This window comes from Mugil cephalus, chromosome 17 (assembly GCF_022458985.1).
Source record: "Mugil cephalus isolate CIBA_MC_2020 chromosome 17, CIBA_Mcephalus_1.1, whole genome shotgun sequence".
Taxonomy (NCBI): Eukaryota; Metazoa; Chordata; class Actinopteri; order Mugiliformes; family Mugilidae; genus Mugil; species Mugil cephalus.
The window spans coordinates 23,085,375-23,110,055 of NC_061786.1; the positions used below are offsets into that span (position 1 = coordinate 23,085,375).

The window sequence follows — 24,681 nt, forward strand, 5'->3', positions numbered from 1 at the left end:
AAGGCTATGAAGAGCTATTATTAGCTGGACATTTCTGTACCTTTAGTTTAATTCAGATGCAACACAGGTCGTCCATCTTTCCCTAAAAATAACGGAACGAGGTGAAAGACCATCTGCTTCGTGTCGGGGCTCATGTAGGTCGTATTCAGAGAGTGAAAAATTAAAACGAACAGGTGGATGGAAACACACCTGGGGACAGAGATATGATATTTTGAGCTCAGATTTCCTCGGCTGTACCTGAAGAAATCAAAGCTCCAGAGGCAGACGTGACCATCTCAAATAATTTATCCCACCAGTTATTTTGACGGGAATAAGCTGCTTAGGTTTTGTTTGCTCGTGGGCATCTGTTCCTCATCCTTCCTGCCGCTGCTGTTGTTGTTGTTGTTGTTGTTGTTGTTCAGGAGTGGGAGATAATGTGCACTTTAATACAACCACTTTATTTTAAGAGTCAAGAATCAGTCACGAAGCAAAAGTCTTTATAGTCATAAGGAGACTCGGTGTTTAACAGGCACAAATATTATACACAGACATTTAAATAAAACACATATGAACTATATGTACAAAAAAAATATGTACAGAAAAAATACAAACAACCAATTCTGTTCTGGTCATGAATAAAGTTATTTGAATTTAAACTTTAAACTTTATGTATCATTTATCTGTGAATGAAGAACGGTACAATTCAACAAAAGTTCAGATTTATTGAGGGTAATTAGGAAAAAAATCTGTTTTTACGATATCCAGTCATTTTTTGTTCGTTTAATTTTTTTTGGATACATTTAGTTTTAGTTCATGGTATGATGATGCTATAGAGACAGGATGTGACATAATGGCAACCACCAGTTGTCATGACAACCGCTCAGGACCGTGAACGTTGTAAAAATACAGTAAAATGTATAACTCAACATTTCTTAATTGGTGGAAGTATAGTCGTCATGAGTCTGGAGGACGTGTGGGCGGAGCATTGTGAGTGTGGAGGAAGTGTGGGCGGGGCATTGTGAGTGTGGAGGAAGTGTGGGCGGGGCATTGTGCGTGTGGAGGAAGTGTGGGCGGAGCATTGTGAGTGTGGAGGAAGTGTGGGCGGGGCATTGTGCGTGTGGAGGAAGTGTGGGCGGGGCATTGTGAGTGTGGAGGAAGTGTGGGCGCAGCATTGTGAGTCTGGAGGAAGTGTGGGCGGATCATTGTGAGTGTGGAGGAAGTGTGGGCGCAGCATTGTGAGTGTGGAGGAAGTGTGGGCGGAGCATTGTGAGTCTGGAGGAAGTGTGGGCGGAGCATTGTGAGTCTGGAGGAAGTGTGGGCGGGGCATTGTGCGTGTGGAGGAAGTGTGGGCGGGGCATCGAACTCACAGGTTGTCACTTGTGTCTCTGGGAAAATTGCAGCCGTTCAGCCAATGAGAGGCGGTGGAGACGTGTGGTACATATTTATATACAGGCTGTGCTTCTAACCACGTTCAGGTAGCATTATAGAATAATTATGTTACGTTTTCAGTGAAATCATCTTTTTAGTCACTGCTGCAACGTTCCAACTTTAATTTCAGCTATGAAATGTGAGATATTATTATATTAAGGTTGGTTGTACTTTAACACTTAGAAACATGTAAAATAACCTGTAACATTTAATAAATTGTCAGATTAAATGCTGCACTTTAAATCCCTAATGTTGCATCACATCCGAACTGAAATGTAGTTTTCAGGCAGATTTTTTTTTTTTTTTTTTTTTAATCTCCTACACAATGACTGAGTGTCTCTGTAAAATGGCAGCGACAGCGTGTGTGTTTCCTGTGTGGGTTTTCCCAGCTGAGCGGAGTTTGTGTTGCAGGACGTCAGCAGATTACGGGTAATCTTATATGTCTCAGATTAGAGGGAGAGGAGGCGTATTACATCACATCCACGGTTACTTACATCCACAGAGTTTATTGGTCTGACGTCACTGCGCAGAGATGGAGAATCCACTTGTTTTTTTGCCAATAATCGTGTCGACAGCACGGATACAACAGGACGGAGGGAGGAAGGGAGGAAGGGAGGAAAGGAGGAAGGGAGGAAGGGATTAGGACGCAACATCTGTGTGTTAGTTCCACATCTGGTGAATGGAGGCTGGTCGTTTGGTTGGTTTTCGGTGGAAATGCTCAGCGGAGGCTTAACGAACGAGCAGAGCTGAGACCATTAATCGATTAACGAATTAGTCCGATGGTGGATTAGATTAAGATTTCACACGTCTTTAAAAATGTGTTTTCTTCAAACTTTTAGGAAAATGGTTTTAATAACTGTTGACACTGCAGCTGCAACGTCTGGAAACGTTAAACATGGACGTATTTATTCATCTGATGGTTTTATGACTCGTCATTTAAAGCCTCAGACGTCAAAGAGATTTAGTTTCAGGCTGATTATCTGGTTTATCACTGGGCAGGAGAATGAGAGGAGAAGAAGAAGAAGAGAAGGATGAAGATGAGAAAGAGGAGACAGGAAGAAGAGGAAAAAGAGGATGAATTGGTGAAGAGGAGAAGGAAGAGGAAGAGGAAGGAGAGGAGGTGGAGGTGGAGGAAGGAAAGAGAAAGAGAAAGAGGACGTAAGAAGAAGAAGTGGAGGAGGGAATGGACGGAGAAGAAAAGGGTAAGGAGAGGGAGGAAGAGGAGGAAGGGGAGAAAAGGAGGAGAAAGATGAAGGAGAGGAAGAAGGATGAAAGAGAAGGAGGAAGACAAAGAAAGAGGAGAAGGAGGGAATGAGGGAGAAGAAAAAGAGGAAGAGGAGAAATAGGGAGATGAGGAAGTGGAAGATGAAGGAGAGGAAGAAGAAAAGAAAGCGAAAGGAAGGAGGAAGAAGAGGAGGAGAAACAACGACCAGTTCATAATAATAATAATAATAATGATTCATTTTATTTGTCGGCTCTTTTCTAAAAGCCCAGAATCACTGAACCAGGTCAGACAGTTTAAAGTTCATGTCAAGTATCTGATGATCACGTCTGTGGAGGTTTAGACGAGTCCAGACCCTGAAGAACTTCCTCCATGGTTAGAAGCTTTTGACTCAGAAGAAGAAGAAGAAGAAGAAGAAGAAGAAGAAGAAGAAGAAGAAGAAGTCGTCACGTCACGGATCCAGAACAGACGTTTCTCAGCGTTGCGTCACATGGACCTCGTGCTGCGTTTAAGGTTTGTACAATCAGCAGGACGTTTAACAACTAATCCACAGCGACTGTGCAGCAGCTGCTCTCTGCAGCTCAATAAAAAGATTTACCAGCCGCGTTAGTGGAGACTCGTCTTTTGGTTCTAATCAGGCCTGAGGACGAGATCCGAACTCACATCCAAATCATCTGGTTATTTATTTAGAGAGAAGGAAAACGTGAAGCTCCCAGTTCTTAGTTCATCTACTTCTTCTTTGTTTCCTTCAGTCTGAAAAAAGTTTGTTAAAAAACTCAACTATTCACTTTACTTTTTTAAAAAGGTTGGATCAGACGTTACAGATTAAAAAAAGACTAATTTAGCTTCATCGTTAGCTTGTTGGCTATGATGGAGGCTGACGTCTTTTATCCGATCACATGACGAGTTAAATAACATCTCATCACATCAAGTAACATTCTGGTCTGGTCTCGTTAATATTTCCTCATAGTTTTTATCGTATTAGTTTTAGCTCTCGTTTTGTGTCATCGTCTCGGTGTTTAACGCCGCCTGGACTCGACCCCACGTCCCTCTGACTTAATGAAACTGAAGAAATGACTTATTGCCGTGAGTGTGAACCCGGTTAGAGTCCCGCAGATCAGCTGCTGTAATCCTCAGACGGCTGCATCCTCTTTATCATCATCATCACCGTCATCATCATCATCAGTCTGTCACTGCGCCGTTTGATTTGTCGGTGGTGATACTGATCTGATTTCACAGCCATACGGCCTCATTTTCTGCCTCATCAACTCTTGATCCAGTTAAAGCTCATTTAGACGGAAAAGGTCAAACAGCTGATCTGCTGCTCGCTCACTGGTTTTGGCGTCGTCCCACAGAAACGACGCCCCCTGCAGCCCGAGCACAGCGTAACACCGAGGTGTTATCTGTCCCGAGGGCTTCGTACCTCCACACTTCACTGTCTCAGACATAATCACACTAAAGAACAGCCACAGGCGCTTTATTATCTGCACATCGGCGTTCGAGCTGAGAACCGACCGGCGTTCCACTGTAATCCGGAAGTTTTGGATTAATCCCGTCCCTCGGCGCCAATCTGGAGACGCTCAGCTCAACTCACAACTTCACAGTTTATTTAAAGTTACAGTTAAAGCTCAAGTTTAGGTTGATGTTGGTTTAAAGTTACACTAAGATTAGATTTAAAATAGAATAGATAGAGAACTAGAGAATAGAAATGACTGTATTCAAGTGTCCAATAGCTCGTACACAAACATTAGCATAGCATAACTTTGATTTTACAGATATTATATGTATTTCTATTTATTTTACTTTATTTATCCCAACCTGCCAGTTGTTATATCTCTTGTTTAGTGTCTTTTATTCACTGTGCAGCTCTGTGGTTGTTTTAAAGTGCTTTATAAATAAAGTTGGATTGGATTGAAACATCAGAATCGAGACAATAGCTGCAGTGATTTATATAAGAACGTATTAACGTCTGCAAAAAGAGCGGCATCAAAGGAAAGTAAAGAAATATGACAAAGCGGGAAATAAAAGAGCAGGAAACATGTCGGAGCAAAGAGGAGCATCTTTAAAAGGGAACATTTAAACAGGCTGGTGACCTGCATGTTAATTGAAGTGAGGAATAATGTTTAAATTATGGGAGTTTGTGTCCCTGAAGGTAGTTTATGAAATAAAAGCAGCTCTGATGCTGTGGAAAGCAAACAGAATGTAAAGTGGCTGAATGTTAAACTAGTTAACTGTAAATGATCTGTTTAGACTGAGATCTTTAGATGTTTTCTAGCTTGGAGGTGGTTGTTTTTAAATGATTCAGTAAATGAGTGAATGTGTGAAGACATGAACGTTCACTTCCTCCTCTTTGATAAAATCATTAACTCTGCGTATTTGACCTGTTCTCGCGTTAACTTCTCTGGGAAATGGGGATTAATTATAATTGTTTCTTAATTACCTTCTGTCTCCCAGATGTGGAAACGCCACTGCCCTCCCCTCACCCTTTCCTCCCCCCTTTCCTCCCCCCTTTCCTCCCCCCTTCCTTCCTCCCGATGTGTTCCTGTGTTTATCAAGCCATTAGCTGAGGGTTTACCGTGTTAATAAGTGTTAATGTGCCGTAATGAGGATGGAGCGCTGCAGATTACTGGGAGCGATGCTGGCCTCCTCCTCCCTCCTCCTCCTCCTCCTCCTCCTCCCACCTCCTCCTCCCTCCTACTCCTCCTCCTCCCTCCTCCTCCTCCCTCCTCCTCCTCCTCCTCCCACCTCCTCCTCCTACCTCCTCCCTCCTTCTCCCTCCCCCTCCTCCCTCCTACTCCTCCCACCTCCTCCCACCTCCTTCCTCCCGTAAAAACAACTTACCAACATCTGCAAAAACGGCAGCTAGTAGTGTTTTCTAGCCTCTCAGCCAGTAGTAGCTGGGACTTTTTAGGTGCTTAGCTACTAGTAGCTCTTTCTAGCTTCCTAGCTCGTAGCTAATAGTAGCTCTTCCTAGCCTCCCAGCTAACAGTAGCTCTTCCTAGCATCGTCGCTAATAGTAGGTCTTCATAGCCACTCAGCTAATAGCGTTTTCTAGCCTCCCAGCTAATAGCAGCTCTTCCTAGCTTACTAGCCTCCCAGCTAATAGTAGCTGGGACTTTTTAGGTGCTTAACTACTAGTAGCTCTTCCTAGCTTCCTAGCTCTTAGCTAATGGTGACTCTTCCTAGCTCTTACCTTGCTAATAGTAACTCCTCCTGTTTCATCGTGTAAATTATGAATCCAGACTACTGCCACCTGCAGGTATGAAGACGTATTTCCTCTCAGGTGTAGTTTGCACCATTTCGCCGTTTGCTATTGTCTTTGTGGTGCGTTCAAATGCTACTTATTGATCGTGACTTGTAGCTGTGAAGCAGCATTGAGTCGGCTATTTTTCGTACTGAGAAGTTGCAGAAGTGATCGTCTCCAGCTGATTCTTCTCCTCCTCCTGCAGCCGCTGGAGGATGGAGAGTGAACGAGTCTGCAGAGCTCACAGGCCGACAGCTTACATAAACACACTGTACGCTTCGTATTATTCTCCAAACATGGCCTTAATCCTCACACTGGGGGAGATAAGTCTCCCCAAGGTGGGATTTCTGCCGCTGAAGATGAGCCGCCGTGATGCCGCTGCACGTTAATGTTTGCTCTGGCTTTGATCTTCACAAACTCCCGAAAGCCTCGCAGCTGATCCTCGGCGACACGACGCACATCTGTTGTTCATGTGCAGAGACGTTCGATAAAGTCCAGGCCCTCGTCCTCGTTTTTTTAAAAAGGATGAAAGTCGAGGGCAGAATGTGGCGATAAAATCACCTCTGTTATTTGTTTCTGTCGCCTCGTTCCTTCTGGATGTCTGACTTTCATTAATCCAGAGGAGAAATGTCCATAAAGAGACTCATAACATCCACGGAGGAGCTTCTCATGAACGACAAGAGACACGATGTCCACAAAAAAGACTAATAATATCCACAAAGAGATTATAAATGTCCACAGAGAGACAGAGAAAAATCCCAAAGACAAGTCCACAAACATTAAAATAAAGAATTTGAACACGTAAAACTGAAACTGGTCACGTTAGCAACCTTTAGCCGTGTTTAGCATCAGGAGGAAGGTTCTGGGTTCTAATATGAATAAATCTGAACTTCAGTTGAGTGGATTCATTTGGTAAAAGGTTGAAAGTCTCGAAAGGGAAGTTCTCTTCATTATTTATTGCAGTCAGACTCTTTAACATCAGCATTTCTTAGCGCTGCTGCAGAGTTTCCTCCAGTTTTCAGGGAAATGTACATATTCATCATTTCACCCTGAGAAATAATTCTGGCCTTTTCCTCAAGTGCAGTTAATATATTTTAGCTCATTGTGTAACTTCTGTGCAATATTTGTTTAGAGCAATACCTGTAATACCTGTAATACCTATAATACCAACGAGCAATACCTCATGACATTCATGAGATCCAAAGTTTTATTCAACCTTTCTTCCTTTTAACTCACTTCCCGCTTACTTTGTTCAGTTTTTTTTATCTGACTTTTATGTTGCTGTTTCCTGCTTTTGTAAAACCTAAATTTCCCTTTAGGGATCAAAACAGCCTCATCTTTATTTATCTTATCATAACATCCACCGCTCTTATGACGCTATAAATACGACGGACGATACTAATAAAAATCATTCCAACGTGTGGGCAGTGTAGCAGCTTGTGGGGAGATCAGCGTGAACTCGTTATGACGGATTAAATTTCACGTCGGAGACGTTTTTCTTTGCATCCTGAAGCGCAAACACTGATTCACAGCGAGGATGTAGATCTGTGTCAGGGAGACGATGGAAAGTTCCTCCACAACAGGCCTGATCGATGTGACATGGATCACATGTTAAAGAGGCTGAACATGTAACACGAGGCATCGATCTAAAACTACAGCAATGTGGCCTCTGGGTCGCCCTCGTAAACACCTGAAAGTTTTATTCAGTCTTTATTTAATGTGTTAGAAAACTGCCCACACCTTGGACCCATGACTTAATCCAGCAGTTTTTCATCCAGTATTGTTTTTCACCTCGTATCTAACTCATTGTGTGCTCATAGACATGTAAGCACTGGATTAAATTTGGCCCAACAAACCTTTTGTCTTAATATATTAATATAATAAAATATTATATTAATATATATTTTAGAGAATTTACTAAAGTGATGAAAATTTCTCTTGTTTTGTTAAAATATCTGTACGTCGATATCAATACGTCTTAGAATCTACCTCATGAGAGCGTAAAAATGTTTTAGATGTTTCTCGAAATGTAGACATCTCCATTACCATTTTTTTATGAGATATTTAGGTTTTGAACATTTCTAGAAGGAATGGAAACACAAGTGGTGACGATTGACTCAGGTCAACAAGAGTCAGAGGGAGTGACAGTAAAGTTCAAACCATCATCGATCTGTAATAGGTTAAATGTCTCAATTCATTCAACTCAAATCCTTTATATTCTCCATCACTTCAGGTGTGCCTCAGGGCTCTGTCCTGGAGCCTCCTCTTCTTCATCAATCCTCTAAAAAAATCTTTATTATCTTAAATATCTCAAATTTAATATTCACGTCCATTGTTACGCAGATGACAACCAGCTCTACCTCACCACTAAACCAACCCTCCTCCACTGTCCCACCCACCTCCCTCCTCACTCCGCATTTCTGAAATAAGAACCTGGTTCACCCTAAACTTCTGGGTGTCATCTTTGACAGGAACATCATCCATTCAGTCCCACATCAGTAATATAACCAGTTTGCCTACTTCCACCTATGACACATCAATCTGGAATTCATTGCCTCCCCAAATCAGAAACATCAATTCATTCCCCCTTTCTGTTTAAAACTACTTGTTCCATCTGATGTTTATCTTTGTACAGTGTCCTTGAATGCAGAGAAAGGTGCCTTCAAATAAAATGTATTATTATTATTATTATTATTGTTACTACTGTTTGAGACGAGCTCTCGTCTTCATATCGATGACACCTGGGGAGTTTTCCTACGTCCCTCGGTCTGAATCTCCTCTTCCTCCTCCTCTTCGTCAGATACGTTACTTCTCCTCCACCGCTCAGCTCGGCCGGGCCCGACTTAAACTAAATCTGAGGCGACATGTTGATTAATTTCTTCGCCCAAATGTTTAGTGGGAGAGAAAAGGAGCCGTCACCCTGGCTGGTAGACGAACTGAGAAGCTCACGGAGCCGTGAAGAGTCGCTTTGCTGTCTCCACCTCCACGGCTCCGATACAGCAAAACAAACGCACCCAAACGCGATCTGACAGACAAAACTTTATTTACTAAAGCACATTTCTTAAAAAAAAGTCTAAAAAAATAAAGGAAGGTCAGGTTCAACGGGACACGACACGATATATGTCAAACTACAAGTGTTCAATACGAATAGAGGTCAAAAATAAAATTGGATGATAAACGTTGTTTTTTGACTATTTTGGATGAAGTCATGGATCAGTTTTGACCTGTTAACATGAAAGAAGTGCAGCTTTCTACCATTATAAGGGTTAAACACGGCAGCGTTTTCCCAAACACAAGCGACGGGAATAAGGAGCTCGTCGTCCTCAGGGTCCCGTCGTGGACCGAGCTGTGTCGCAGTCGGCAGCTCCATTCACTAATTAACACCATCTGGAGACAAACTCATTAGTGACATTAGCTGATGAGTCTGTCGCACAAACGTCTCGACAGAAAAATAAAAAAACTAACTGTGCATCTTTTAGCCGTTGACGCTGAATAAATGTGAGGATATGTGTCTCCAACAGTTTTTTTAATAACTTCCCGTATTTTAGCTGATTGTTGCCGTTTCTTTCTGATCCACTGACGCTGTTAATGTCTTCTGATTATAATTAGTAAAACTGAAAAAATAAAATAATCACTGCTGCTGACATTTAATGAGACAAACTGATAATGAAATGGAGAACAAGCAGAGAGCGTAACATTTATGCCTCTCAGGACTCTTTAATACTTCAAACACATTAATACGCTGCCGTGGGAATGAACTCAAAAACACAATTAAATCGACATCAGTGAATCTCACAGCTATTTTTTTTTTCTTCAGTTAATCATTTAGTTGTTTAAATATCAGGAAATACTCTGACAAGAGTTTTCCGAAGCCCGGGATAATGTCATCAAATACAAAACCTCTGAGCTCTGCAGCTGATTATTACATGACTGATAACGAACACATGTTTTTCGTGTTCATCGCTCTAAAGGGGAAACGGGAAGAACCGCGATTAGCTGGGAGGCGACGAAGCTTTGAGGAGCTACTATTACATGGGAGGAAGATTTTTTGACCTCAAAACTGTTTTTAAAATGTAAAGTGAACAAAACATGTTTAATATTCTCATGTTTCTTGGTCAGCACTCACTAAAGGAAAGTAGATCTTCTCTCCGAGGGCTTCAGCACTGGAACTTGTTGTCTTCATCATTCAGGTCATATCTGAGCACGCTACTTGAATGAGTCTAAACATTTCAGTGATCACATTAGACATGAAGAACCATGAAGAACCTCTTCAAAAAACATTGATCCTTGAGGGAACTTCCTTCAGCAGCAGCTTCTGAAACCTCCCCCACATCTTCTGGCAACATCTCAAGATCTAATGAAACAAGTGAAGAGAACATGTTTAATATTCTGCACATTTCTTGGTCAACATTCACTAAAGTAAATTAGATCTTTGCCATTTTGACTCATTGAATGCAACATGCGTGTTTGGAGTTTTCCCTCTCGGCCGCTCGTACTGATCGAATCGATCTGAACGCCGCGCTGCAGATGTGTCTTGACTTAATAGATTTTATTTGAGAGAAACGTTTCGTCTCGTCTCTTTCCTGTAGCTCGGTGTGTTTCCGCTCATCGTACTCACGACGATGAAACTGTAAAATGTGAATTTTCCGCCTGACTGCTTCCCTCTCTCTCCTCCTCCGTCGGAGAAGATGAATGGTCGCCTCTCGTCTCTCTGAGCCGTGATGTGAGTTATGTGGCGTTAACGCGCTGCAGCCTCGTCTCGTTGCAGCAGCACCTCTGATAATTACAGCGTGATGTGAGATACGTCGTGGTGTTAACAGCTCTGTGGTTACTGGGCCGAGGAGGAAGCTCACTGCAGTATTTACAAGCTGCTGCTGTGGACGAGGCTCGACCAGCGAAACCAGCTCATCAGGCCTGGACGCTGATTTTAGTTTATTCATTTTTTAAAAATCAGAGTAGTTGTGGCTTCTGATCAGCTGCAAGAACCAAAAAATTGTAATAGATTTCACTATATGAAACCATAGCAACGGCACCGATGCTCCTGTCACATCACTTATCCCTCTTCATTATCTACACCCCCTCCCTCAAAGACATTAAATACAGTCTTTGTCAAGGACCCTTCGGCCTCTTAAAGGACCTCTCTTTCTCTTACTCGTCGTATACGCTCCGTTCCCTCGGGGCCCTAATTCTTTAATCCATCCTTGATATCCTCTGTAACCTTCTCCGAGGAACACTTCATGTTAATTTCACATTAATCCTAATGCAAGCGCCCCCAAAAACCAGCTTCCAAGGATTACAGAACTTTCCAAGGAATGCTAGAACGTAGAGCTTCTAGAGAATTTAGAACTTCTGTCTGTCTCTGTCATCCAGGTCATAGTGCATCTGACAACTGAGGACGCTACTTGAATGAGTCTTCAGGTTTTGTCTAAACATTTCAATCATCACAATAGATATTAAGAACCATGAAGAACCTCTTCTGGGGCCGGACATCTCTTGAAAAACATTATACCTCTTGTAATTCGTCAAGGAAATGCCAGAAATTGAGGGATCCACTAAAATCTTCATACACACTTCTGCAGGACGTCCTGAACCCAGAGGAACCTGAAGGACACTTCAACTTCTTAAAGGACCTCTTTTCCTCTAGTTCATCATGTCTCAGGGCCCAAATTCCCCAATAGGGCCGATTGTTATCCTTGCTAACCTTCTTGGATTTAATATTTAACCTTCTGCAAGCTTCCTTAAGGATTGGCAGAACCTCCTCAAATGTTGGTAAAGAATCTCAGGACTATTGTCTCAAACAGAAACTTTCAGAAGTCTTCAGGTTTTGTTTAAACATTTCAGTGACGCTAAGAACCATGAAGAACCTCCTCTGGGGCTGGAGATCTCTTGAAAAACATTACACCTCTTGAAGTTCCTCAATACCAGGAATTCTGGGATCTCCTTCAGAAACAACTTCTGCAGCTTCCTCCACAACTTCTAGAGCTCAGGATCTACTAAACCCTTCATGCAAACTTCTGCAGGACGTCCTGAACCTTGATGAATCCACAGAAGCATTTCAACCTCCAAACAACACTGGGAACACATTGTCTGGAAACACTGAGATGCCTTGAAGGTCCCTAAACATCCCTACAACCTCCTTCCAGGACACCTAGAGGCCCAGCAGCGTTTAGGAACCAGAGCACTGAGCCACGTTTTCCATATTTAATTGTGACGGCTCGGTTCAGATGCAGTGAGTTCATTCATTCCTCTTCTCTCCGTGTGCCTCATTACGTATGCAGAAGCAGCTCTGTGCTGTCAGCCAATCAGGCATCAGCGGTTATTTATAGGCGTCCCACTGACTCGGCAGCTTCCTCGGAGAGATTCTCCACTCCAGAAATAGAGCGAGAGAGCTTACATAACAGAGACGGAGAGAGAGGGGGGCACTTTTTTTAATATGAATAAAACAGTGACTTTAAATCTGACCTGAGATCAGAGGACGGGGGCGGAGTTGAACCTGAGTTGGGTGGAGACGGATTTGAATGCAGGGCAGATCCTGGATTTACCCGTTAGTTTTCAGAATTAGAAAACCTTTAGTTTTCCTGCAATGCGGAAATTGCAAATTTAAAACAGCATACAAAGGGGCAGAAAAATATCAAGAGTAAAGAGTCGGGGATATAAAAGATAAATAATAAAATAGTATTTGCATATGAACCAAAAATATTGAATTGCACAGATGGACCAGGAGTAACTGGGTCATAACACGAATAACGACGAATAGTGAGTGAAAGTGTTGAACCTTGAGGTGTAATAATATTGCACATGTTAAGTCTAACAGCAGCAGGAAGGAAAGACCTTCTGAATCTTTACTTCACACACCGAGAGTGAAGCATGAATAAATAAACTAACTCGATGAAACAGCTGGTCTCAGATCAGATCAGCTGACGCTAGCAGTTTAAACTCTGTGCTTAGTTCTCTGTCCCAAGACATCAATTTAAATTTCTTCATTTTTTTGATAATTGTACTTACAGGACATTTTTATTTACTCTTTTTATAATTTGTATGAATGAAGTTTAGCAATATAAAGCCTGACAATTTCACAGGAAATTGTGAAAAATAACTAATAAAATAATATAAAGTATAATATAATATGAAAAATCCAAAAATATGGAATAAATTGATGCATTTCATAAGATGACATTTGAATATTTTAAATCATGTAAATTAAATAAGAAAAAATAGGTAAAATACCACATATAGCTGCTGAATCATATTTGATAAACAACCTGAATTTACTACAACATAATATATAAAATATAAAGTAACTATAAGATGCTTCAATGATGTAAATATTCAAATATTTGTAACAATATAAATTATGTAGCTAATGTAACTCGTTGAAAATTAGCAAAGATTTTCCTGCAAAAAAATAAATAAAATCCATGAGGGCGGACATTTTGGAAGTGGCTGCCAAAAGCCAGTGATAAAAATAGTCAAAACTACAAAAACAATATTAACACTACATGTTTAACAGGACCCTGTGAAAACCAGATTTTTTTTTACAGCCTTTTGATCTAGGTCATGTTTGGACTCTGCACTCGACCCGTTGCACAGCTTCACTCCACATACAGAAATACAAAACTTTTTTAATGTCGTCCCAACACCAACATGTTTTAAACTGTACTCTCCCCTCAGATCATAACCTCCATCTCTGTTAAAAAAAACTATTTATGAATATTTCCAGGAAGCAGGTTGTTTATTGCTTTGTACATAACAGAATTTGTGTGATCTTTGTAACTGACATCATGAATGATCCTTATGGCTTTTTGTCATAGTATTGATACTGATTGTAGTTTACATTTACAAGTATTGCCCCAAACCTCTGCACAGTAGTTTAAATATGGTAAAACCAGTGAACAGTGGAGAATGTGTCTGAGTGATTTGTGGTTAGAATATATTTTTGCCTTATTGAGTTCTGAGATGCTTCTTGACAGTTATTTCCTTTCCAGTTTATTTTGTCATCTATTATTACACCAAGAAACTTATTTTCATGGACTCTTTCAACACTGACACCTTCTACTTCCACCTGCTCCTGAGTTTCCCTTTTATAGTTTCCAAATAACATGAGTTTAGCTTTACTTAAATTTAATGATGTTTCTGTCAAATCACCTCTTTAATTTTCCCATTCCTGCAGTGATCATCTCCAGTAGCTCCTTTAAATCCCCCACAACAAAAAATATTTGTGACATTTTTGATACCTTGCAAATATCATTTATACAAAGGATGAACAATTGCGGACCCAGTACTGAACCCTGGGGGACTCCTCAAGCAATGTCCACGCATGTCGATGACCACTCTCCCATCTTCACAAAGTGTTTCCTGTTTCCTGAGTAACTTCTCACCCAGTGCAGGTTAATGAGAACCTTCCATTGACATAATGAATAATACATTCACAAATTTTTTAACTTAAACTCTCGACATGTTGTATGATCCAGCAGCGTTATTGCTCTGCTAGAGCTTGGCCCCCACAACGTAATAAAAGCCAGAACAGCTCCACTCTGCCGGAGGATGACTCACTGTGAGTCGACATCAAACACAAACACACAGTGGTTAAATGAGGCGAGCTGCTGACGCCCTCAGAGACTCCCTGCTCTACTGTAACGGGCCTGAGGCTGACTCCATGTGAGCGTTTGTTTTACTTGGGTTGTCAGGAAATACACTTGTTTACACGGCCACATTGCAGCGGCTTGGCTTAGTTTAAGCTGAGGTTGCATCAAGGTTAAGATGGATTCACGCTGCTGCTGCTCTGGGACGATTTATCTCACGATTCACCCTCACAACAATAGGAGGAGGAATCTAGTAAAGACCTCGTCTCCTCTGGAGTTTGGCCAAGATTAGATTAGATTCCTAACTCCCTAAATTCCTGGCGGCAGACACATCCCGGCCGTCTGGGTTAATAGCAAACAATAGTTAAGATTTAAATTCTAGAAGATTTTCTCAATAACCAGTGATAATCGACCAAGGACGATGTTGTCAAGCGACGGTAAACATTCAGATCCTTTACTTGACGGAGCTTAATCCACTTAATCTTGACCTAGAGATGAGCTGAGCTGATTTTAGCTGCTACTGTTAGCCCTGATTTATCTCCAGCTGTCAGAACCATGAATGAAGTCCACAAATGTTTGCAGCATTTGTGTTGACCACAGACCATAAATGTTGATAAAATTCAGACAGTTGTAGCTCCGGGTTTTTCCTGGACAGGTCTGTGACCCGAAGGAAAATCTGTGGGGACCATAAAGATGTCACTGTACTGTTAAATCTCTGATCTCCTGACCTGGAAACACGGCTCATAAAGCTGTGAATCAATTCACTCGCAGAGGGATTTCAGTTCAGAACCAACAAGGCTCAGTCTGTGTTGTTTCAGCGTTTAAACCTCTGCATCCAAATCACACGGGCAATTTAAGACGACGTAGCATCACGACGCTTCTCACTGAGTCTGTTTCAACTTTTGAAGGAAGCGCTAACTTCAAACTATAGAACAGTTTGTAAATAGTTTTGTTGGGCCAATTAAAACTAGTCCAGAATTCAACATTCCTGAATTCATTTCCTGGAACAAAAACCAAAAAACGTGACACCTCCCTTCCTATTGGTAATTAGAAAATTAAATATGGCAATGTTTTCTAAGGACGACTGCAGCCAAAGAGACAGTTTAGAGATTAGACACATTCGGGTCATTTATTATCACTGATTGGACACCTGATAGTTTTGGACGTGGTCCTAAATAGTTGGACAGAAAATACCTGATGCATTTCCTGCATTTTAATGGAAATAGTTGTATATAACTTTGTTGTTTGCTAAATTTCCAGGTTAGATTTACATTCTAAGTTCTAAAAATGGTTGGTTCAAGATGTTTGTGGTTTTCTTACTGGGATTTGATGGTTTTAGATCCAATGTGTTCGTACAGTTTGTCAGAATGAGAAAATAACTGTAAAGTCACACGTGTGAGGTTGAGCTAAAAAGAATAAAACCAAACGAGGAACAAGGTGAAACAGTTTTTAACAGGAAACAGAAAGAGAAAGCCAGTCAGACAGTTATTCAGACCTTCTCCTTTCAGGGGTTTTATGTTTTTTTTTGGTGCTAAAGGTCAACAGTGATTCTTGAAATGGCGCCATCACGATAAATTTCATCAAGATTCACGATCTCTGGTTTATGTGAAGAACTTCATCCAGCAGGAGATAAACCAGGATTTACAGAAGCAGCTGAAACCAGCTCTGTGATGTTCAGCTCATCTCCAGGTCAGGATTAAATGGACTAAGCAGAAAGACGAGTGAACTCTGCTTCTCTACAACAATAACCACTCGGTCTGGATGGTTTTTATTTGGTGAGTTGTTGTTGGTGCTGCTCGGTGAACTGAATTCCCTCAGCGAGTGCTGTTTGTGAACCGTGTTTCCAGGTCAGGAGAGCGGTGTTTTAACCGGACATCGATGTCTTTATGGTCTTCACAGTTTTCCTTTGGGTTTTCCAGTCGTCCAGAGCAAACTCAGAGGTGGAAATGTCTTTACTGGGTTTACAGAGCTCTTCGTCTTCATTAGCTTTGTTGCAGATTTGTATAGAAAATTAGAATTAGTCCTTCAGACGGAACCAGTGATCGTTGGTGTCATTGCATCTTTAAACGCTGTAAACATGGCGGCGTGACCTCCATGAACTCCCAGCATCCCTCAGGGTCACCGCTCTGCTCTCACCTGCAGCCCTTTATCCCAGAGGATCGGATTCGATCTGTTTCCTGGTTTGGGAATGATTGTAAAGCCCCTGAGCAGAGAGAGGGAGGGAGTGGTGTGATTCCTGAATGTAGGAGGTGTTATGTGGGTCTTTTTGTTGTGTTTGCTGCAGCTCGTACCGTGAGGATCTGTCCGTCTGCTGCTGGGTTTCTGCTCACATTCACCACTTATTAGGACCTGGCTGGTTCTATGGTGCTGCACGTGGATTAGACTAATACCTGGTTTTAGAAAGGGAATGGAAAATACCTGAGCTACAACAAGATGAGTGGAGGGAGGAGAATATACGTGAATACAAACCAAATCAGTCATTTAGAAATCAGTGTCAGAAATACTGCGCATACAGGTGGAGATGAGTTTCAGACGAAAAACTAGAGGTAAAAAAAAGTCCAAGTGGAATGATTTGAAGCCTCCACGTAGAGAACACAAAATAAACCTCAATATAAATACTTTAAACTGACTAAACAAAACCAGAATAAAGTATCTGATCGTCTCTTGAGCAGAAGAAATAAAACAGAAAATCAAACCACTTCACGTTATAGCTTTTGCCGGATTTAAAATTAAAAACCTTATTCTGTTCAGTTTAAACTTTAATCTGTGTTATTTCTATTTTTATTCTGGCTCAACTCTGCAGCTCCAACACTTCTGTGGTGGTTCTATGTTTAGTCAGACTTTAGCTGTTCTGTCTCTGCTGGAGCTGAAACACATGAATCCGTTGGTTCTGATTGAAGTCCAGTCCAGACGGTTCTGGTTCTGATTGAGGTTCTTGGCTGAGGAATGAGTCCGTCGGGGTGTTTGTTTGTTCTTATTTCATTATGTTGTCGAGTCTAAGCTCTTGCAGAAAACTGGTGTTTCTGGCCCGAGAACTCGTTCATTACTTGGTTTTATGATGCATTTAGGGTAGAGGACTAAAAATACGAAATCTGGGAACAACATGTAAATCTCTGCTGGAGGTGTTAGTCCACTGTAAAGTCTACTTGTTCTTCCATGTGCAGCGATACCTTAACAAAAATAATAATAATAATAATATTCAAGGAAATGGAAGATGTTAATTAATTCAAGTTTTGTTGGCTGTTATTGTTTTTTGTTTTTTTTTTTGGTTTGAAAAAGGAAACTTGAATATGCATCAACATTATGTAAACTACCTAAAATGACAGAAACCATATTTAATAAGAAAATAATTTGCCTGTATTTTATTGTTTTCTTTTGACCCAGACCCGCCCACTAACATCAAGGGGGCGTGGTTTATGACATATTCTGCAGCCTCCAAACACCAGGGGGAGCTCTAACCGATGGTTTCAACATGGGAAGTCATGTGTAAACTGCAGCTAGTTTGAAACCTGTTCATACTTAGCTCTAGGATAAGTTTTAAATTTAGGGAATGAATTAAGTAAAAGTTAATTTCTTACAACTTAAATCATTAAATGTCCATTTTTTTAACTTTCTGAGGGTTGAAACGTGTTAACCTGTAAATTATGTCAATGGAAAGTAATTATGAAGATAGAAACATGAGTTATTAGAGGACGGAGAAGAAAAATTCAGAACCTAAAAATATAAACCAGAAACCAGATCATCACAGCACCTCCTCCTCCTCCTCCTCCTCCTCTTATTCTGTGGTGTCTCCTGGCTGTAATCATTATTTTCCACAGCCAGTCTCCTTCCATTGATGATACGAAGTGACTGATCAGTTTGTTAGCGGAGGCTCATGGTACCAGGTCACCTGCTGGTTTAGTGTCGTTTTATTTCCAGTTTATCTCAGAACGCTGGATCTCACTGATGCAGCAGGTCAGGCAAAAAATAGAGGCGCAAAAATAAAAAGAAAATGAAGAAGGTCCAACGTTCAGCAGCTGCTGACACAGAAAGAAAGGAAACTCTGCTGCATGCGGCTGTAAACAGGCGAATCCAGATCAGGGGTTAGTGGTCCAGGCTGCAGCCCGTCTGCTCGGCGCTGGAGCTCCGTCAATTAAAAATTAATTTCCCGCTGACCTTTTTTTTTTTCCTCCGCTTTGTCATATTCACAGCTTTAATTAGCTTCGTCAGGCCTCGAATCTGACCTGAAACTCCGGGCGGGTTCAGTCTGACACTTTCTGAAAAGCTCACCTGGATATTTACTGTGCCTCATTAAATACTGTCAAACATTCAACTAGTTTCATCAGTGCAACCATTTAAACCCGAGGACACAAACAAGAAGACTTTTACTTAAAACACTTTATTTATTTATTTCAGAACGGTTAATGTTACAGAACTATTTACTTCTATTTACTAGAAATAGAATCTAATGCAAACTTAAATTTATTGACACAAAATCTCAAAAAAACTGAAAACAACCAGACAAAAAACTATTCAAAATACACTCAAAACATGCACAAAGTGCATAAGGAATGTGGAGGTCATAAGCTCCGCCCCCTCCATGTTAATGGGCGGAACTTGGGACAAACTAAAACTAAAATACACGTCACAAAAACTTTTTTAAGGATGGTTTCTGTCATTTTAGGTAGTTTATATAATGTTGATGAACGTTCAAGAGTCAAGGTTTTCGATAAGTTTCATTTCAGTTCTTTATTTGACGCTATAGAAACAGGATGTGACGTCATGGCGACCACCAATTGCCATGCCAACCGCATCATGAGGAGATCCCGTGGGGCCGTGAGAGCCATAAAAAGAAAATTCTAAATAAGAGTAGTGTATAATCCAACGTTTCCTTGTAACAGGTGGAAGTAGAACAGAGCGTAGTATTAGTCTGGTCTGGAGGAAGAGTGGGCGGGGCATCAAAAGAACAAGATGGCCGATAATTGAAACCAAGAAATGCAAATAAAAGTCGTTAATTAAGGCTATTTACATAATAAAGTGACAAAACTAGTGAAACGCTCGTCATATCTTAAATAATAATCTTTATCATCATATATATCCTCAACATTAGTGATTAGTTTATATAAAGTGACATATGTTAGCGTACTTGGTATAATGAACCCTGTGTGTGTGTTTGTTGTTTCCCACAGCGCCCCCTACAGTGCGGATCGTGCACTCCGGTCAGGCCTGTAACGTGGAGGAGGAGCGCTACAGCGAGCGGGTTTACACCATCAGAGAGGGGGAGACTCTGGAGCTGCAGTGTCTGGTGACGGGACACCCCCGACCACAGGTAACCAAGACGCTAACGAAGACGCTAACCAAGACGCTTTGACGCTAGGCAGCCGCCATTAAAACAGAAGAAGAAGAAGAAAGCTCTGACACTCCAGGGATGTGGTGTTGGTTTAATCCTCTATAGGGCACTCACTTTCATGTGGAAGATATTATATCATATATTATTCTGGAGTCTCTCTGTTGAGGAGCTGGTTCTGCTCCTGCAAAGATCTGAGGAGCCAATCAGACAGTTTGGGGGCGGGGCTTAATGAGGAGTCACCTGAGGTAGTTTAAATGTCTCTGATTGGTTGGAGGAGGAGGTCATGTGATGTTAAAGTCAATAATCAGGTCAGATCAGCTGATTGAATGACACCTCTCCTCCTTCTTCACCTCCTTTTTCTTTATTTTCAACTCCTTTTCCTCCGCTCACCCCCTCTTTCTTCTCCTCCTCCTCCTCCTCCTCCTCCTCCTCATCTTCTCTCTTCCACTTGTCCACCTCCTTTCTTTTCCCTCTTTTTTCTTCCTCCTCTTCCTTTTTTCACCTCCATTTCTTCCACTTCCTCCTCTCCTCCTCCTCCTCCTCCTTCTCCTCCTCTTCTCTCTTCTTCCACTTGTCCTCCTCCTCTCTTTACCTCTGTCTCCTACGCCTCTACCTCCTTTTTCTTCTTCACTTTCTTCTTCTACTCATCGTCCTCCTTTTCCTCCCTCTCTTTTCTTCACCTCCTCCTCCTCCTCCTCCTCCTCCTCCTCTCTGCTGTCTGTAGCTATAAATAGAGCAGCTCACACTGTAAAACTGTTTTTTTTTTTTTTTTTGTCCTTCACTGCGTCACTGCAGAGCTCGGCTTCCTCTGCATTTTTATTTCATCCGCTCATCTTCTTCATCTTCTTCCTCTTCTTCATCTCCAGCTCCTCCTCCTCCTCCTCCTCCTCCTCCTGTCGTCGGTAACGGTGTTTTAACATGATCAGATAAACATGTAGTGACTCTATGTTTTTCTAATGACACGACGTCCTGATCAATGACTGTGATCAGAGACGGGCCGTTACCATGGAGACGGCATCAAATATAACACAAGGTATAAAACATCAGCCTCCGTGGATGGAGAGGAAATAAAAGAGGAGGAGGAGGAGGAGGAGGGAGAGGAAGGGAGTAAGGGGGATAAAGAAAAGGGTAGAGGAGGAGGAGGAGAAGAATATGAATGTAGAGGAGAGAGACGAGGTGGTGAAAGATAAGGAGGACGAGGAAAAGAATAAGGAAAAGGAGGAGGAGGAGAAAAGGGAGGAAGAGGTGAAGGAGAAGCAGGAGGTGATGAATATGAATGTGGAGGAGATATAGAAGGAGGTGGTGAAAGAAGGAGAAGGAGGACGAGGAAAAGGAGGAGAAGAAGAAAGAGGAAGAAGGAAAAAGAAAGGAGAGAGAAGTGGAGGCAAATAACAGCTGAACGCAAAGAAGAAAAAGGAGGAACAAGTGGAGGAGATGGAGGAGGAGAATATGTAGGAGGAGGATGAGGAGGAGGAGGAGGAGGAGAATGTTTCTGTCCCTCCTGGAATCTCCTCAACCTGATGTTTATTAATTGGTAGATGATTAGTAAAGGTTACCATGGTTACCGCCTCCAGAGCCTCTGCACCTCCTCCTGATCTCCTGATGATCATGTCAAACGTCGCCTCCTCCTCCTCCTCCTCCTCCTCCTCCTCCTCCTCCTCCTGGTTGGTAATGATGTAAATAGATGACGATGCGTTAATTAGACATCGTCACGCTGATCCAGGATCCGTGGACAGACATTTATTTTTAGCTCCTTTATTCATTTTCTGGTTTGAGGCCGTCAGCTTCCTGTCTGCATGAGGCCACATGTAGGAGGACTGTACCATGGGGGAGGCAGGGGGGGGACTGTACCATGGAGGGGAGGGATGACGGAGCAGGTGGGAAAGAAAGGGAGAGAATAAAGAGAGTGTAAAATCTACTGGTGTAGTTTAGATGTGGAGCAGATGAAGAAATAAAAAGATAGAAAACAAGTTAACGAGGTTCCCATCCACAATCTTCTTCTTCTTCTTCTTCTTCTTCTTCTTCTTCTTCTTCTTCTTCTTTGGACATTTCTCAGCACCAACTACTCAAACTTTAGTCTTAGACTTTGTAGTTCAGACATTTATAATTATTCTATGGGATTTATTCGAAAAGGTACAAGGTTTGGACCTGGCTATAGACTGGTTCTGGATCTGGTTATAGACTAGTTTAGGACCTGGCTATAGGCTGGTTTTGATCTGGTTTTGGACCTGGTTATCGACTGGTATTGATCTGGTTTTGGACCTGGTTATCGACTGGTTTTGATCTGGTTTTGGATCGGATAATGTGCGAAATAGAAATGTCGTCCATTTTCTGCCACTAATCAAAACTAAAAAGTCCAACGATGTCAGAGGACAAACGACAAAGCGGAGAGACAGATGGAGAGGATGATGATGGTGATGATGGAGGAGGAGGAGGAGGAGGAGGAGGACAGAGCAGGTGGGAGGGACAGATGGAAATCTGACCAACAGATGCTGAAAGAGGACAAATCTGGCCGAGAGGCTGGACCAGACTCACTCTGTTTCTATCCTTGTTAGGACGTCGCTATTACTTCATTTACTGTGGACAGACGAAATTCTGTGAGGTCACATGTTGCCTCTGAACCAATCAGGAGCTCAGAAATGGGTTCGGTAACTTTTATAACACCTCCCCAGGTCCTGATTACGACAGGAAACCAGATCCTTACCCCCAGAAAGTTCTTTAAAGGTCTGCAACTCAAACCAGAACCTCTACACCAAAGATAGTTGGACGTAATTTCAGAGGACGTTATTTAATCCTATTCTAAACTCAACATTAACCCGTTAAGTCTCTGGGTTTATGCAAAGTTTTGGCTGTTTGGTTCCTGCTAAAGAAAATATGGTGTCACATTATTATAGAGGTTATTTATATTCTGACCAGCAGGATGAAAGGACTCTTCACATTTTAAACAGGTTCAGACAAAGTTTAGACTAGATCAGAAAACTTTTAAGACTAGTTTTAGACCTGTTCTAGATTCTTTTTTTAGGCCAGTTTAGACTGCTTTAGTCTAGTTTCTTGAGAGTTTTAGACTAGTTCAGATTAGTTTTAGACCAGTTATATATAGTTGTGGACTCATCTGTCGACTGGTTAGACTAGTTTAGACTAGGCTACTTATAGACTAGTTTGAGACTGGTTTGGCCTAGTTTTTAGAGCAGTTATAGGTCAGGTTAAACTGGTTAAGACTAGATTAGGCTGGTTATGGGTGGGGTTAGACTGGCTATTGTCTGGTTTGAACTAGTTTAGACTATTGTAGACTGCCTTGGACTAGTTTAGACTAGATATAGACCTGTTTGGACTAGTTATAGACCTGTTTTAGAGCCATTTATAGACTGGTTAGACCACTTTAGACCAGATTAGTTATACACTAGTTATACTACCTAGTTACTCCTTAGCTATACTACCTTTTAGAGTAGTTATAGATTAGGTTACATTGGTTTAGACTAGTTTAGACTAATTATAGGCTGGTTAAGACTAGATTAAACTGGTTATAGACTTGTTTGAACTAGTTTACAGTGGTTTAGACTGCTTTAGACTAGACTTGTTATAGACTAGTTATGGGTTGATTGGGACTAGTTTAGACCTTAGACAGACTTAGACTAGATCAGACTGGTTATAGACTGGTTTGGACTAGTTCTAAACAGGGATCAGATTGTCTCTTTTGTGTTTTGACTGTGTGGATGTCAAATGTCTGTGGAAAGACTCTTAAACTATACATCTGTTTGGTTTTGTGTCCTGAAGAAGAATCTAAAACATCTCGAACTCTTTCCATTGTTCTTTCTGTTCAAACTCGAAGACGCCCACGTTCTATTATCTAAATGTAGATAATAGAAAGACTCCTCTTCACTGTGTTTTGCAGATTCGTTGGACGAAGACGGCGGGCGGCGCCTCGGATCGTCCGGGAGATTCTACTGTGAACAACGCAACTCTGAGGATCGAAACCATCAGTCGCCACCAGGGGGGGCGCTACTACTGCAAGGCTGAGAACGGGCTGGGTTTACCCGCCATCCGCTCCATACGGGTCGACGTCTACTGTAAGAAAAACTAAGCACACGTGTAGTATGAGCACAACAGTTTCTAGTTAGTCCAGGATGTAAATGGACTGGTTATCAACTGGTTTTAGACTCGTTTTAGACTCGTTTTAGACCTGTTTTTGATTTAGTTATTGATGGTTTTGGACCTGGTTATATAATGGATGTAGACCTGGTTATAAACTGATTTTTGTTGTGGCTATAGACTAGTTTTGGACTTAGTTATTTACTGGTTTTGGACCTGGTTATAGGCTGGTTTTGGATCAGGTTATGGACTGGTTTTGGATCGGGTTACGGACTGGTTTGGACCTGGTTATAGACTAGTTTTGGACTTTGGGTTACAGACTGGTTTTGGACCAGGTGATAGATTGGTTTTGGATCAGGTTACGGACTGGTTTTGGACCAGGTGATAGACTGGTTTTGGACCTGGTTACGGACTGGTTTTGGACCAGGTTATGGACTGGTTTTGGACCAGGTGATAGACTGGTTTTGGACCGCTTTACGAACTGGTATGGACTTGGTTATAGGCTGGTTTTGAGAACTTTCTCCTTTATATAATAAAACCTCCTCCTGTCCTACATGATTCCTGGTCACGTGTGTTTTCCTTGTTTTCTGCCGTCGACCTACATGTGTGGAATCAAAGCGTCGATCTGTTCTCTGCAGGTGTTTCTCCCCTGAAGCTCAGCTGGATGAAGATCTGTCGTAGAAAACACGAGCATGTTTTGTCCCTGTGGAAACTGGGATGCAGTGAATCCCAGTAACTCCCAGTAGAAGGGAAAACGTCCTCCAGGTGTTTTTTTGCAGCTCTTGTAAAGTTTCCTCAGAACAAAGAC

The 24,681-nt window shown here is 41.7% G+C and overlaps 1 protein-coding gene across 3 annotated transcripts in view; it reads left to right on the forward strand.

The window, feature by feature from the left end:
• Window positions 1–24,681, forward strand: part of mdga2a (MAM domain containing glycosylphosphatidylinositol anchor 2a) — a 61,503-nt gene that overhangs the window by 2,592 nt on the left and 34,230 nt on the right. For all 3 annotated transcript variants that reach the window (XM_047611730.1, XM_047611731.1, XM_047611732.1), the window contains exons 2-3: window positions 19,624–19,763; window positions 23,677–23,851. In XM_047611730.1, coding sequence (XP_047467686.1) covers window positions 19,624–19,763; window positions 23,677–23,851 — 315 coding nt within the window. The remainder of the gene's footprint in view (window positions 1–19,623; window positions 19,764–23,676; window positions 23,852–24,681) is intronic.